The 15,739-nt window shown below is 40.3% G+C and overlaps 1 protein-coding gene across 1 annotated transcript in view; it reads right to left on the minus strand.

Annotated features, from left to right (window-relative positions):
* SLC15A2 (solute carrier family 15 member 2) overlaps positions 1-15,739 on the minus strand; it is a 38,147-nt gene that overhangs the window by 11,084 nt on the left and 11,324 nt on the right. Inside the window, exons 4-14 of the mRNA XM_006162366.2 lie at positions 13,573-13,665; positions 11,824-11,923; positions 9,439-9,529; positions 8,810-8,887; positions 6,106-6,188; positions 5,589-5,675; positions 5,318-5,407; positions 5,181-5,225; positions 3,222-3,254; positions 2,000-2,088; positions 330-411 (exon numbers count right to left, since the gene is read on the minus strand). Coding sequence (XP_006162428.1) covers positions 330-411; positions 2,000-2,088; positions 3,222-3,254; positions 5,181-5,225; positions 5,318-5,407; positions 5,589-5,675; positions 6,106-6,188; positions 8,810-8,887; positions 9,439-9,529; positions 11,824-11,923; positions 13,573-13,665 — 871 coding nt within the window. The remainder of the gene's footprint in view (positions 1-329; positions 412-1,999; positions 2,089-3,221; positions 3,255-5,180; positions 5,226-5,317; positions 5,408-5,588; positions 5,676-6,105; positions 6,189-8,809; positions 8,888-9,438; positions 9,530-11,823; positions 11,924-13,572; positions 13,666-15,739) is intronic.

Here is a 15,739-nt window from a genome sequence, read left to right on the forward strand (position 1 = left end):
GATTTCTCACTTTCTGTCTCTCTGTCTCTGTCTCTCTGGCAAGCACACACACCCTATAGCAAAAATGTCTCTTAAAAAAGAAAAGAAGAGAAAGGACATTCCAAATAATTCTGAATCACTCACTGATTCAAAATGAGGTTGGGCCTCATTTTGCATTGCTGCTCGACCTCTGTATCTACTGACATTTGTTTATCACACATATTTACTACACACCTCCTTTAAAACAACTATTGTGCTAGGTCTCAGAGAATCAAGATTTAACAAGTCAGAAGAATGAATAAGATAGACACAGTCCTGCCCTCATGGACCTTAAGATTTAGTGGACTCACGTTTATTTTTATCTCTACAGCTGCCGCAGCTGCAAATGCCAGACATGCAAGGATCATACCAACAGCCATTTTCCTAAGTGATCTGCAGAGGAAAGGAAAGTTATCTCTAAACTTTAGACTCTAAAGGATAAAACCCAAACTCCTTGACCTACTATTAAAGGCCTTTCCTGATGTGGTCCCAATTTTACCTATTTAGTTTTCCAGGTATTTCCTAAAACTCCCCTTCGCACATGCTTCTTACTTTACTTTGGTCCTCTGAAGTGCACTTCTCACTAATGCACCACATCTTCCCTCCTCTACCTTTGCTTATGATAGGTTTTCTATCAATTATAACTTAATAACCGAAATAACAACTGGCCAGACTTATAGAGTATTTACCACATGCCAGGTGCTGTACATACTTGGCCTCATTTCCTCTTCAGAAGTCTTGCTGACCCCAGCAGCAGGAAGGACTCTCTTCCTTCTCTACACTTCCTTGGTATTTCAATGTCCCCTTCTAGGGAGTAACATATTTCATCTGTATAATATATGTTCTGGCTCCCTTACTACACAGTAAACTCCTTGAAGGAAAGATTGGTGCTTGGTTTATATTTGCATAGCATGTGGTCCTGAACTCCCTAAGACTTGCTCAGTGAATTAATAAATGACAAAAGACCATTTGAACTTGGCAAAGGGATCACCAAAACATAATTGCTATAAATCAGGAGTGAAAGGAGGCTTGAAACTCTCCTCTGCCAAAGTTTACAAAGAGTAACACTTTGGGGACTGGCAGGTGGTACAATGGTTAAGGTGTTGGACTCCCCCATGGCCAACCAGGGTTGGAGTCCTGGACCTGGCAGTTTACTTTCTCACTTTCCCTTTCTCTCTCTCTGTCTCTCTATGGTCAAATTAAAATAATAATAATAACAATAACAAATAAAATAAATAATTCTTTAAAAAAAAAACCAAAGAATAGGTCGTGGAAAGGCAGTAATTCAGAACAATTTTATCTCCAGTCCTACCAGGTTTTCCATTTGCTTCATAGGAACAACAGAAAATTTACAAGAATTAGCTGTTATCAAGGACTTTGGACTTCTTTGAAGAGGCAACATTCAAGAACAAAGCAGCAAATTTTTGTTTGTTTGTTTTATTTTTCCCAGATTTATTGAGATATAATTGACAAAAATTGTGTGCATTTAAAGTGTGCAGTGTTTTTGATATACTATGCAAGTTGTTTTAAGAGCCTAATTTTACATACTAGTGACTCTTTTTTAAAGAATTATTTAATTTAATTTAATTTATTATTGCTATTATTTCTCAATTTGACCACAGTGAGACAGAGAGGGAAAGTGAGAAAGTAAGCTATCAGGTCCAGGACTAAAACTATGGTTGGCCATATGGGAATCCAGTGCCCTAACTATCAAACCATCTGCCGGCCCCACTAATGACTTTTTTATGAAGCCTATATCTACCTCTTCGGCATCATACAATTAAGTCCACAGTACTGGCTTTGACTCTTATCAATTTAACCTAATTCCTATTTTTTCAGTATTAATAGGCATTTAGTCTGACATGGAAAATAGAAGCAGGTAAACGATAAACCAAAATATTATCACTAATAGAAAAGCACTGACATTGAATCTTTTTCAAACAAGCCAAAAATTGAGTCAATTTGCATAGAGAGCACTTACGACAAGTTAATTCCACACTTGGCAACCAGTCGGTAAATGACAAGATCAAACAGCGGGATGAAGATAAGAACCAGAAAGGGGTTCAGTACCTGTAACGCCATGTTAAAAGGGATTAGCTGCCGTGGTTCTCCTATCGTGAGTGTGAGCACATGCTCTCATTTGCTTGTGCGTACTCTCACATCGCACACACTTACTAGTACAGCAACCCTTCCCTTCTTCCCTTACCTGTGCTTTCACTTTTTTGGAGTGGTTTCACAGTTACCCACAGTATTACAAGATAAGACATTTTTAGAGAGAGAGAGAGACCACATTCACATAACTTGATAAGACATTTTTAGAGAGAGAGAGAGAGAGACCACATTCACATAACTTTCATGATAGTATATTGTTATAATTGTTCTATTCCATTGTTAATTATTGGTGTTAATCTCTTGCTGTTCCTAATTTATAAATTAATTTTATTATAGATATGTACATATGGGAAAAAATTATATATAGATTATACACACGCACACACACACATACATGCATACATATATGATTCAGTACTATTCATGTTTTCAGGCATGCACTAGGGAATATACCCTCTGGAGAAAAGGATAGACTGCTACACATAACAACTTCACATTTCTCGGTCCCTTTATACCCAAGATTCTATTTCCCTTGCCTAGCACCTTAGCTTCCAAACAGCCTAAGGGACCAGCTTCACTCTGAGGCCGCTTTTCTGCCAACCATATAAGGATCTCTTCCTTCCCATTTTCACTTATCTTCTCCAGTTCCACAGCACAGAGGAGAAAATGTCATGGCCAGAAGAAAGGAAGAAGGGAAGGAGTAACTGGGGATTGTTGAGTGAGGAGAAAGACAAAACAAAAACAAAAACAACTAAGAGACCAACAAACAGCGATTTCAACTCCACTGCCCCAGAACAGAGCCTTACACTTTCTTTCACAGTATTTCCATTTTATTACCTTGACATGGGGAGAAATCCAATGTTTTACTTTAGCTGTAAACTCAAAACTTACTCTCTCTGGAGTTGGGCATGATCTACTTACTTAACAAGGGATGTGAAGGAATAGTGCATGACTTAAAGAGAATGTTTTCACCTCTGTGTTGGCCCTCCTCAGCATATACAGAGAAAAGCATCAGATTCTAGTGTTAACGCTAATTACTCAGATAGAGGTCTAGATGAGGAAGTCCCCAGGGCTGTAGAAAAGTCTCCTACCTGCATCTGGTCAGGCTGAAGCACAAAAAATCCCTGAAATAGTATAAGAAATTATATGTAGAAGCTGGGTGGAAACAAGAAAAGCCTACATCAAAATCTTGCTAATTAGCAGAAAATAAATACATATCGGAAAACTTGTCAGGTCTTTGGTTCAGGACCATTATTTTGCCTATAAGGGCATGTAGGAATGGGAAAGGATTTGGAATGGCTTCTGGCTATGTCTGCTAAAGGCAGATGTGCTTAAAGGAGTGTATCCTTTTCTGTGCACTATGCCTTCCTTAACTTGAGAGAGAATAGAACCGGTGTGTTTTGATTGATCTCAGCAATTGTGGGTGTGAGTGGTAATAACATGAAGGACAAGACATCTTGGTTAGAGTGAAGAGTCCCACTGGCACCCAGTGTTTCCAATGTTGTTCTCCAGAGGATCAACACAAGAATCACAGAGGAAAACCGTGGGCAATCAGCGACAATCGGGCACCATATAGACGGGCTAAAATGATCTGATATCATTCCACTCTAACTTCTTTAGAATTGAGAAGGTAGAAAAAGAATGCAATAACTGGGGTCGGCAGGTGGTGTGGTGGCTAAGGTGCTGGACTCCCACACGGCCGACTGCAGTTCGAGACCTGGCCCTGGTGGCTTGCTTTCTCACTTTCTCTCTCCCTCTCTTTCCCACTCTCTGTCTTCTCTAGCCAAATTAAAGAAAGTAAATAAATAAAGTTAAATAAAATAATTCTTTTTAAAAAAGGAAAAGAATACAATAATTGAAGAAGTTGGGCAATTGAGGGCAGAGATGGCACCTTCTGACTGGGCCAAAGAACAGAGATTAGAAAAAAGACAAAATATTTTTTACAGCCTTCGCCTTCTTTCCATATCGATGCATAAAACGTTCCATTTCCCACGGGTCCCTGCTGTGATCCCTGCCTGAGAGGGAGGACCAATAGTGTAATAGCAGCAATCAAACCTGTCCCTGCCATATCCTAGGATGGGCTTAGAGAGAAGAAAATCGCTGTCTCGGGTCTGCTCACTTCCTTTGCTATCCTCTCAGTACTTCCTTGTGTATTTAAACCATTCCCACCCTCATATTCCTGATTTCTGAACGGGAGAAAAATAGAATATTTTTTTCCCTCAGTGTTCATAAATTCTTAGCTGACACACCTTCCTGAAAATGGAAGTCAGGCTAGCAAGCAGAAAACCAGTAGAGGTTTATTTTCACGTGTGTTGTGCCCATCACATGGGAGAGATTTTATTTAGTTCCAAAGTTACTTCTGAAGATGATGACTTAGGGTCCCAGTTTATAAGCATATTCAACAATAAATTTAGAGGAACAATAAATTGTTAAGTGATGGGACAAAGGACCAAGTATTCTCAGGCCCCTGCAGTGGGGAAACCATGTGAAGGTAGTCGAGTTTCTTTTGCTGCCTCTCCTGGCACCGTCTCTGTGCTGAAAAACAAGCTGTCTCTAGTAAAAGGCAAATTTATATCCTGCCTTGGGGGCCTATAGGAGGCATGGTGGTTAATGCACTGGACTCCCACATGGCCAACTACAATTCAAGTCCTGGACCTGGCAACTTGCTTGTTTTCTCTCTCTCTCTCTCTCCCTGTCTCTCTCCTCCTCTGTCTCTCTCTGCTAAAATTGAATAATAAATAATTAATTTTAAAAATTATCCTGCCTTTAGGCAAGCAGAGAAATGAGAATGTTCTAACCTTCATTAGCTCAACATACCTCAGTATTTTAGGGAGAAATATTTTTATTTCATTTATTCCTAAAGACAAGATTTCGGTTTTTATTTCTAGACTAGCTTTCTTTATCTTTGCCTACTCTGTCCCCTCAGGTGAAAAGCACCTCTTGAATGATCCTAAGTCAGTTTTCAGGCAAAAACCAAAGAAATTAGGTTTTTCTCAATACAGATGATGAAGAAAATAATAGAATTTTCTGGAAAAATCTCTTTCACTCACCAAATTCCCATTCATCCTGGTCGCTTGCAAAGTCCATCGTGAGCCCTAGGGCAGACAGATGCTATTATGAGAAATTCTTTTCCTGCGAAAGGCATGTGACTGAAAGAAGGGATAGCTTTCAAAAGAATGATTCCTACCTGCTGATCCAGAAGAGCCCAGAACATGGGCAACGGGATATAAAGGAACAATACCCTAGTCAGCGACTTCACGTCATTAATAAGCTGCTTCTGCAAGAAGGTGGAAGAAAGGGCATACAGAATAGCTAGAAGTTCCACACGGGATTTTCTTGCTTAGAGTCGAAGTGCCCAATAACAGCAAGAGAGGAAGTCAAACATACCAGGAGAGAATCATTTTGAACATTAGGAAAGACCCCATGGAACTATAGATATCTCTGCAGTTCCAACTTACTGGATATTTCTCAGCTGCCCAGTCCAGCCAGTGCTGTCGCTTTGGAATGTCTCCAGAACGGTTCTTGAAACGGTTGGAAATAGCAAACTAGGGAAGAGTGAGGACTTCAGGGAAGAGACAGAGAGACACCCTCCCCTGCCTTTTCCAATTCATTCTCTTTTCCCTCAAACACACGCACTTTTCGTGACTTTACTCCAACTCTCTGATCCCATCAAACATTGAATTTCAGAACATTTAAAATACAATTTTATCTACATTCTTATTTTGTGTTGGCACTATATATAACTACACCTCAGAAAATGTTTGCCCATTTCAAGAATGGTTATATTATTATTACTTTGACTTAATGGTTAAGTAGAGGCACAGAGAAAGACCAACTAATCTCAGCTTGCCCAAAGGCATGAAAATAGAGCCAGGCCATTGAGCAAAATAACACGCATGTCTGAAGGCCCACACGCTCAGCATGGCATCGCTTTACTTTGGATTGTAAAGGAAGATAAACAATTCAGGGACTTACCCAGATACACTTGACAACTTGAGCCACTATGTTTCCTTCAGGAGGTGGTTTTCTGTACATTTTGCTTCCCATTGCGAACACAACTGCAGTCGATACACAAACAGGTTCTTAGCTTCTTGTTTAGCACATTTAGTTGGTCACTACTAAGACTGCTAAACTGTAGGAGGGACTGGCAAATGTCATAAAGAGGAAACCGACATATAGATTCTGACTTTGGAGTTACAAAAATGACAGGATCCAAGAGAAGATAAAATGGTCAGTTTGTTAAGAGCGATAACTGTTGAGGCTTTAATCATGCAAATGGAAATATTTTTGGCCTCTTCTTTCTCCACGCCTGTAGCTGACATTTTATCAACCTTCACTGATCCTTTTTCTTCCCCCTCTTTTACATGATCATGACTACCACTCTTGTTCAGGACTTTATGACTTCTACCTGGATTATTTATTTATTTATTTATTAAGGTTTTGGGCATAGGGTGCATGCATTGCTCAAGAGAGACAGAGACAGAGAGAGGAACAGTGAGAAATCACCCCCCCACACACAACCCGGGAGGATGGCCATGCTGCAATCCCTTCTCCTCTATTCTCCTCTCAGGATTTTGGACATTCACGCATACATGCACAGCTGACGTGAGCTTCAGGCTACCAGATCCAGGGCTCAAACCATGGTAGACCATACGGGAGTCCAACACCTTAACCATCACCCCACCTGCTGGCCCCTCTACCTGGATTATTCAAGTGGCCACCAACTACTTTTTCATTCCCTAGTCTCTTCCTTCTTCAATCTAGATGTCTAATTAGATTTCTTTCTAGTATCTACCTAATAAACCCAAACTCCCAGGGCCAGCAGGTAGCATGGTGGTTAAGTACCAGAATTCCCACATGACCGGCCATGGTTTGAGTCCCAGACCTGGCAGCTTGCTTTCTCAACCTGTCATGCTGTTGCTTATCTCCTTGTCTTACAGATAACACGTCTTCTTTCTGAATCACTTATAGTCCCTTTCATTAACTGTGTTTTATCCTTTAAGTCTCGCCTTAATTTCATTTTTTTTTTTTTTAGGCAGAATTTCTAGATCCTTCAAGGTCTAAATCAGAGACCCCCTTATTTCTCTCTGTACTTCCCTATGATGTTGCTCATCCTATCTTGTAAATTTCTGTTTCTTTGTCTGACTCCCTTTCCCTATTGAACTAGATAAGTTCTTTCAGAGAATCTGACTGTCTAACTCACCAATGGGACCCCAATACCTGGCATATAATAAGTTCAGTAAGTAATTTTTTTAATAAATAAATGAATAAAAAAATGAATAAATTAAATGCAGAGCAAGGCCAGAGAATTGAGTTACTTATTAGCATCCAGAAACTGAAGCAACTGACAAATAATGTCAACTAGCCCTTGTTTAACATTTCAGAACTGATAAAAACATTTCACTTACAGCACCTCTGTGATCTTTATAATTACCGTGATGTGTAATATCATTGTGCAATGATTCAGAGAAAGTGATATGGTACTAATCAGTGGAAAACCAGGAAACTATCTGAGGAAAATATTTGGCTTTGAAAGAGAAGGACTCTAGGACTAGCAGATGGCTAAATGGTTACCTTACTGAACTCTCACATGACCGACTGAGGTTTGAGTCCCGGACCTGGCGGCCTAAAACACAATGGTCATGTGTACATGTGTGCCCAAAATCCCAAGAGGAAAATGGAAGAGAAGGGATTGTGGTGTAGCCATTCTCTCTGGGGGGTGATTTCTCACTTTCTCTCTCTCTTTATCTCTCCAGTAAGCACACACGCCCTATACCATACATCTCTTTAAAAAAGAAGACGAGGACGCAGAGAATTTATTATCGCAGCTCTCCTGGAATAAATTTCCTTGAAATTGGGAGCTCTGAGTATTACTCAGCCTCTTGGTGGAAAATAATCAGACTGAACACTGAATCTCTGGGCTCTTTTTTCTCTGTTGAGCTTTTTTCTCTGTGTTTCAAATGACTTTCTTCTGGAGGGCCTCACTCTGAAGTTCAGAGTGAGAACAGGTTTCCAGGTCAATGATTAGAAATACTTGTGTCCAAGTTTCTCCCTAGGCTGCAAACTAGAAGACACACACACCCCTCTTCTCTCTTAGGACTGGGGTCTTCGTGGTAAAGAGTGTGCCCCTTGATCTAAATAGTATTCATTTCCACCTATTTAACTCCTATTCTCTGCTCAAATGCAAACTCTCTGGGAGCATTGCAGAGCAGGACAGAAATAGTTAAGTCTAGAATCTGTTTTAAAAGACCCAAAGAATTGATATTGTCTTCTAATTAAGAAATAAATAAGTATCAGATGAAGTTAGTTTGAAAGAAGGTTATCTTAATTTCTTACATATTATAGCATAGAGTAGTAGATCTCAATCTTGATCTACACTTTAGAATCGCCTGAGATACCTACAAAATTATAGCTACACAGGCTCTGATTGGCCCTATTTAGATATTAATCTTTTTAGGGCCCCATAGGAAACATTTGTTTCGTAAGCTTAGACATTTCAAAAAATGTTTCTGACTTTGTTCAGAATTTTTCTTCAAAGTTAAGAGAAATTCCTTCAATTATGCTTACCTAATAGTGCTAGTATGAGGGTTAAAAGAAGTAATTTATGTCATGTGCCTACTCGGGCTTCGCATGTGACCGACATCAAGAACTATTCATTTTCCTTGCCCACTGCACTTACCAAGTGCTATCAACATGAGCAATCCTGGAACTCCAAAAGCCAATGCATAGCAGTGATCTCCAAAACACTGCACATCTCCTAAAAAAAATATGAGGGAAAAGGGGTAACCACGAATCTTGAATTTTTTTTTTTTTTTTGAGAGATTTTCACTGTAGGGCGCGTGCGCTCGCCAGACAGACAGAGAGAGACATAGAGACAGAAAGCGAGAAATCACCCCCCAGGGGGGATGGTCACGCCGCAATCCCTTCTCCTCCATTCTCCTCTTGGGATCTTGGGCACGCACGCACACGCGCCCGGCGTGAGTTTTAAGCCACCGGGTCCGGGACACGAACCGCGGTCGACTACGTGGGAGTCCAGCGACATAGCCATTACGCTAACTGCTGGTTCCCCCGAATCTTGAATTTTTGATGCTTCATTCTATAAGCTCAGGTTCGTGAGGTCAGAGACATGGTCATCCTCATTCATCATTAATTCATAATCTTTTTGTGCCTGATGAATCAAGACTGAAAGAGATTGTTACCGATTTTCAATCTCTTATAAAGGGAGAAGAGGGACAGTAGGAACCTTGAATAGTTTTTGGACTGGACAAGCTAAAGCCTTATATAGGGCTTCTCAGAAAAGATTCTAACCTCTCAGCATGGGTGTGACAAATGTAGAAATCAAGCTCCCTGCGTTGATGGAGAGGTAGAACACCGAGAAGTATCTCGTCCGTTCCTCTGCCTGAAATAAACAGGATAAATCATTAGTGCAATGTGCCTCCTAGCTCTATCCCTAACCCTGTTCAGATTTAGAACTTGAGGAACATATAGAAAGATGGATCCAGATACTGCCTCCAAGGAATCTGAAGATCTTATTAGATATTTTAAAATGTGAGGGCTGACCACAGATAAATATCTATTCATCTTTTAAACTCCAGTACAAGTAACTTTAACATTTTTTTTACTCCTTCCTTTGCCTGGGTAAAATGATTATCCTGTCCTCAGTGTCATTACTATGTCTTATGCATATCTATTTTAATATTAATTTTTTGCATTAAATGTCTTTTTTTGGTAGGTTGGAAAATCTTTTTTTTTTTTTTGAGAGGTTTTTGCTATAGGGAGTGTGCACTCTCCAGAAAGACAGAGAAAGACAGAAAGCAAGAAATCACCCCCCAGGGGAGATGGCCATGCCACAATCCTTTTTCCTCCATTCTCCTCTCAGGATCTTGGGCACGCACGCACACGCGCCCAGCATGAATTGAAGTCACCGGGTCTGGGACTAGAACGGCAGTCTGCTACGTGGAAGCCCAGCCACACAGCCATTAAGCCAACTGCTGGTCCCACATTGGAAATTCTTTTAGGGCAAACATTGTAACTGATTTTCGTAAGCCCAGGTACCTGACACGGTACCTGTCATATATTAGAGACTCAATAAATGTTTATTGACTATATTAATTTAGTAAATGACTAGTTGAGGTAGACAATAGATTTTTGTGGAATATGTAGTAGCAATAGGATCAGAACACAGGGTAGTAATCCATTGATCAAGGAGGACACTTTACCTCGTGCCTAAGAAAGATCTACCAGAAAACATAAAAGAAAACCAGTGGGTTTAAAAGTGGCTGACAGGGGACCAGCAGATAGTGTAATGGTTATGTTGCTGGACTCCCACGAGGTTGACCATGATTCGAGTCCTAGATCCAGTGGTTTAAAAACCATGCTGGGCACATGTGCATGCATGCCCAAAATCCCAAGAGGAGAACAGAGGAGAAGGGATTGCAGAGTGGCCATCCCCTTGGGATGATTTCTGGCTTTCTGTCTCTCTGGTGAGCACACACACTCTATACCAAAAATCTCTCAAATAATAATAAAAAATAGAAGTGGCTGATGGAAACTTGGACATGGTTTTGTCCAAATGAAACAACTTTCAAGTAAAATTGCTGACACTTTGTTCCTTTTGTACCGCTGTGCTTCATTCCAGCACCCCAGATTTTTCTTGACACATTAGCACAACCACTCCTTCCTCATTTTCTATTTACTGTGTGTTTTGCTTCCTCTTATTAGTCCCATTTAAACCTTATTCCATTTATTTAATTTGCATAACAACTTATACATTGAGTCAGTCATCATGGTATATGCCTGTAATCCCAGCTACTCAGGAGGCTGAGGCAGGAAGATCATGAGTTCAAGGCCAGCCTGAGCAATATAGTGAGAAAAATAAATAAATAAATAAATAAATAAATGAGTTTTAAAAAGTGCATGGAATTTTATTTGCTCAAAGGTTGACAGAACAGTACACACAGAGAGAACAGAGGCATAAGAGATAGCAGACACTGGCAGAGAGAAGGTTGAGAAGGAAAGAGGAGGACAGAAACTGACAAGAGAGGTGGAGGGTGGAGTGAGGAGAGAGAGCCGGGTCTGGGGCTCAAACCGCGGTCAACTACATGGGAGTCCAGCGACACAGCCATTATGCCAACTGCTGGTCCTAAGACTTGTCTTTTCTTTTCTTTTTTTTTTTTTTTTTTTGGTTTGAGGCTTTTGCTATAGGGCAGGTGTACTCACTGGAGAAACAGAGAGACAGAGAGACAAAAAGTGAGAAATCACCCCCTGGGGAGATGGCCATGCCACAATCCCTTCTCCTCCATTCCGGGTGGGGGGTGGGGGGGGTGGCCATGCCACATCCCTCTCCTCCATTCTCCTTTTGGGATTTTTGGCACACATGCACATGCACCCACCATGAGTTTCAAGTCACCAGGTCTGGGACATGAACCATGGTCGGTCATGTGCAAGTCCAGCGCCTCAACCACCATGTCACCTGCTGGCGTGTCTTTTCATTCATCTACCACCTTGGTAATTTTCTTTTGGCTGTTGTTCAATTTTTCTCTTACTGACTAGTATGCAGCATTGAACACAGACAGCTTCTCAGATAGGATCTGACCCATGGATTACTTTGATCTTGGGAAATGCTATCAGCCAGGAACTCTTTTTAGGGTTGGCTCCACATCCTTGAAATTACAGAAACAACAGGACTCTTACATGTTTTTCTTCAAATTGGTCTCCACCAAAAGCTGCCACGCAGGGTTTGATGCCTCCTGTCCCCAAAGCTATTAGACTCAGGCCGACCAATGAAAGGATTCTGAAATAGAGAGATGAGGATGCTAACCGTGTTGACATCAAACACAACTATACAAACAGACTGTAGAGTTGCAGAGGGGGGGAAGAAAGGTATATAGGGGTGAAGACCCTCTTCACATTTCTGCCCTGTAGACACTTCCCATTTGCTATCACTCCTAGGAGACACTTGTGGGCACTTATCATCTTTATGACTCTGAGTGGTTTGCTGAATAGTATTCATATATTGGAATGATTTTGTCCTTGGTATACCCATTTACTCCTTGTGAATCCAGATAAAAGTAGTTACTTTAGGGACTCTAAAGCTAATGTACCGGTTCTCAATCTTCTTTTAGTCAAAGGGACACTTTAATAGAAAGACTTTATAGACCCTGATTCCATATACCCTCACTAACCATAAAATAAAATGTTAAAAGTGTAATAATTAATAGGCACAGTAGCAGTCATTTTTTTGAGAGATTTTTGAAATAGGGCATGTGCGCTCACCAGAGTGACAGAAAGCAAAAAAATCACCTCCTGGGAGGGATGACCACACCACAATCCCTTCTCCTCCATTCTCCTTGTGATTTTGGACACATACGCACACATGCCCAGCATGAATTTTAAGCCACCAGGTCTAGGATTCGAATCACAATCGCTATGTGGGAGTCCAGCAACATAACCATTAGGCCATCTGCTGATCCCCAGTGTTAGTAATTTTTATTTTTTTATTTTGAGAGTTTTTTTTGCTATAGGGCGCGTGTGCTCGCCAGACAGAGACATAGAGACAGAAAGCGAGAAATCATCCCCCAGGGGGGATGGTCACACCACAATCCCTTCTCCTCCATTATCCTCTCAGGATCTTGGGCACGCATGCACATGCGCCCAGCATGAGTTTTTTAAGCCACCAGGTCCAGGACGCGAACCACGGTTGACTACGTGGGAGTCCAGTGACATAGCCATTACACTAACTGCTGGTTCCCAGTGTGTAATTTTGATGGGTCAGCAATAAGAGCTATCTCATATTGATTAAATTTCGAACAAAACCTAGTTCCTTGGATAAACACAGAAATAGGCACATTATAACATGAATACATATGACCTGCTTCCTGAATAACTGTAGTCCTCTTTTCTGACTGAACCAACAGACATCAGAATCTATCAAATGACTCTGGGACCACAGACACCAATTGCTTAAGTAAAGAAAGATGAAGCAACTGGAATATACGGAACTACACATAAATAGAATAGCCTAAGCTTTGAATATGACTTCTGAGATGTATCATAAGGAAATACTGCATTTTTTTATAAACCTGGTAAAGTATAAATGGATGACTAGATGAAACTATGGAGAGTGTGAAGGTTTTGTTTTCAAACATGTGAGAAGTTTTTATGAAGAAGATACTAACTTTTCACAAGTCCTCTGAATGCTTAATAAAGACAAACAAGCTAAGCTAACGTAGGAAAGTGTACAACCAGTTATTTATTTTTTTTCCTGAAACCAATTTGGTAATAAAGGTGTAGCCTGGAAAATAAAAGGACATCTTGGGTAAGAAAACAAATGAACAAAAAATCTGTAATGAATGCCTAAGATAAAATCTGTAATGAATGCCTAAGATATTTACCTGTCTAATGAAACAAAAGTGATTCAGCTGAGTTCATGACTTTACTCACGTGTGTACCACTTGTTCTCCAATGATTGGTAAGGCACCCAAAGACTTGATCACGTGGCCAAGTACATACACCAAGGAGAGATAAATGATTGTCCTGTTGAGAGGGTTAAATCAGTCAGTCGAAGAACAGAGTAAAGCAGACTGAGTTCATACTGTTCTCAGGACAGGGACAAATTAAGGAGGAATAGCAAAAGGGTGGAGGAGGAAAGAATTACCTGAGAAATGCAAACAGAAACAATAATGGTGAACGAAGTAAACAGATTAAGAAACACAAATGCAATTCTTCACTCTGTAGCAGTAGAAGTAATAAGACATTTTTTTTAAGTTCCTTCCCTCTCCTCTCCCTTCTACCCTGGCCCCCATTCCATACATAACACATACACAGACCACCCCAGTTTTCATATGGATATGACAAGACCAGAGTGGACTTGTAACAAATGTGATAATGTTTTAAATTAGGAGAACCAGTAGAACAGGCTACTTTGACTTGAAGTGTAGGAGAGGCTAATACAAAGGACTTTCTCTAAACCCAAGCACTGGGACACTCAGAGAGATAAAGGACTCTCAGGTTCAGCTGTATTGCCAAGACCCTTGGTTTCACTGTAATATTCAGCACAGTTTCCTCACAGACATGTTACCAAGGATAAGAAAGGAGACAGGGACTTAGAAGAGACTGTGTACTGATAAAATCATGGAGTTGGTAAGAACTTCCTGTTGTGTTGTTTTTCCAAGAAATTTGAATGCCAAATAGGAGAGTAAGTAATGCCAAGTAGAAGAGTAAGAAATTCCATTAAGAACATATATAGAGATAGACACAATGAAATATCACACTCCATTTAATATTTGTTACGTGTATTTATACACCAGGATTCTCTTTATATATAAATTAAATGTAATGAACTTGAAATTACGTAGTTTATGTTTGTGATTTTTAAGGTTTTCTTGCTAATGTGGAATATAAAGAATGAAATGAAAGTAGCAGAGAGAGGCTGGATATGTTAGAAATCTCAGGACAGGGACCAACAGATGGCATAATGGTTACACTGCTGGATTCCCACATAGTCAACCATGGTTCATGTCCCAGACCTGGTGGTATAAAACTCATGCCAAGTGCATGTGTGTGCATGCCCAAGATCCCAAGAGGAGAATGGAGGAGAAGGGATTGTGGTGTGGCCATTCCCTTTGGAAGGGGTGATTTCTCGCTTTCTATCTCTGTCTCTCTGGTGAGCGCATGTGCCCTATAGCAAAAATCTCTCTAAAAGTAAAAAAGAAACCTCAGGATGTGGGTTTCTCATTCTGAATACCTCATCTTCCCAGGTTGGTTTTCCAGGACTGTCTGTGGTGGCAGGTAGGGGATAAGAAGGTAGATGCCTAAGCCAGGGTGAACTAGGGGAGGGGACAGGCTTACCCAATAGACCTTCTAGCATCTTCTAGAAAAAAGTTTGCTTTGTTGGACTAAAAGAATAAATAAAAATGTAAGGAATGAAAAGGAACTATAAGATTAAAATGTAGATATCATTAATACAAAAGCGATTAGCTAACTATCATCAGAGAAAAAGAAAAATAGAAGGAGTCTGAACTGGATGGATAATCTGTGTAGGAAAATCAGATCAGTATCTAATTGTTGGAGTGAATGAAGGAGAGAAGTATAAGTGGTTTTGAAAGAAAATAGGAAGCATTTTAGATGAAAGATTCATAGGAAATAGTCTAGATAGAAAGGATGTAAGAGAGGAAGCTAATGGCAGGAAATTTTAACAGGAGAAAAAAGTCAAGAGACTTGAAAATTCTCCACTTGAAAAGGGATCACTGGGACCACTGTAACCCCCAATCACAGAACACGGAACTGTTTTAGGTAGATTTCACTAACCCCTAATTTTACAAACTAGGTAACTGAAATCCAGAGAGATCAAACGACAGTCCTAAAGTGACATATTCTAATGATTATTAGGATCAGGTCTAGAATTTTGGTTTTCTAACTCATAGCATCACTTCAGTTTTATCACAAGCAAGTTTATGTAAGAAAAGGAAAGGGAAGAGGAAGAAGTTACACATTTTTTTTTAAAAAATGCCAGAGAGTGTGTATGCTCACCAGATGTGTGTGCTCACCAGACAGACACACACACACACACACACACACACACACACACACACACACAGAGAGAGAGAGA

The sequence above is a fragment of the Tupaia chinensis genome, unplaced genomic scaffold, assembly GCF_000334495.1.
Source record: "Tupaia chinensis unplaced genomic scaffold, TupChi_1.0 Scaffold139927_1, whole genome shotgun sequence".
Classification (NCBI taxonomy): Eukaryota; Metazoa; Chordata; class Mammalia; order Scandentia; family Tupaiidae; genus Tupaia; species Tupaia belangeri.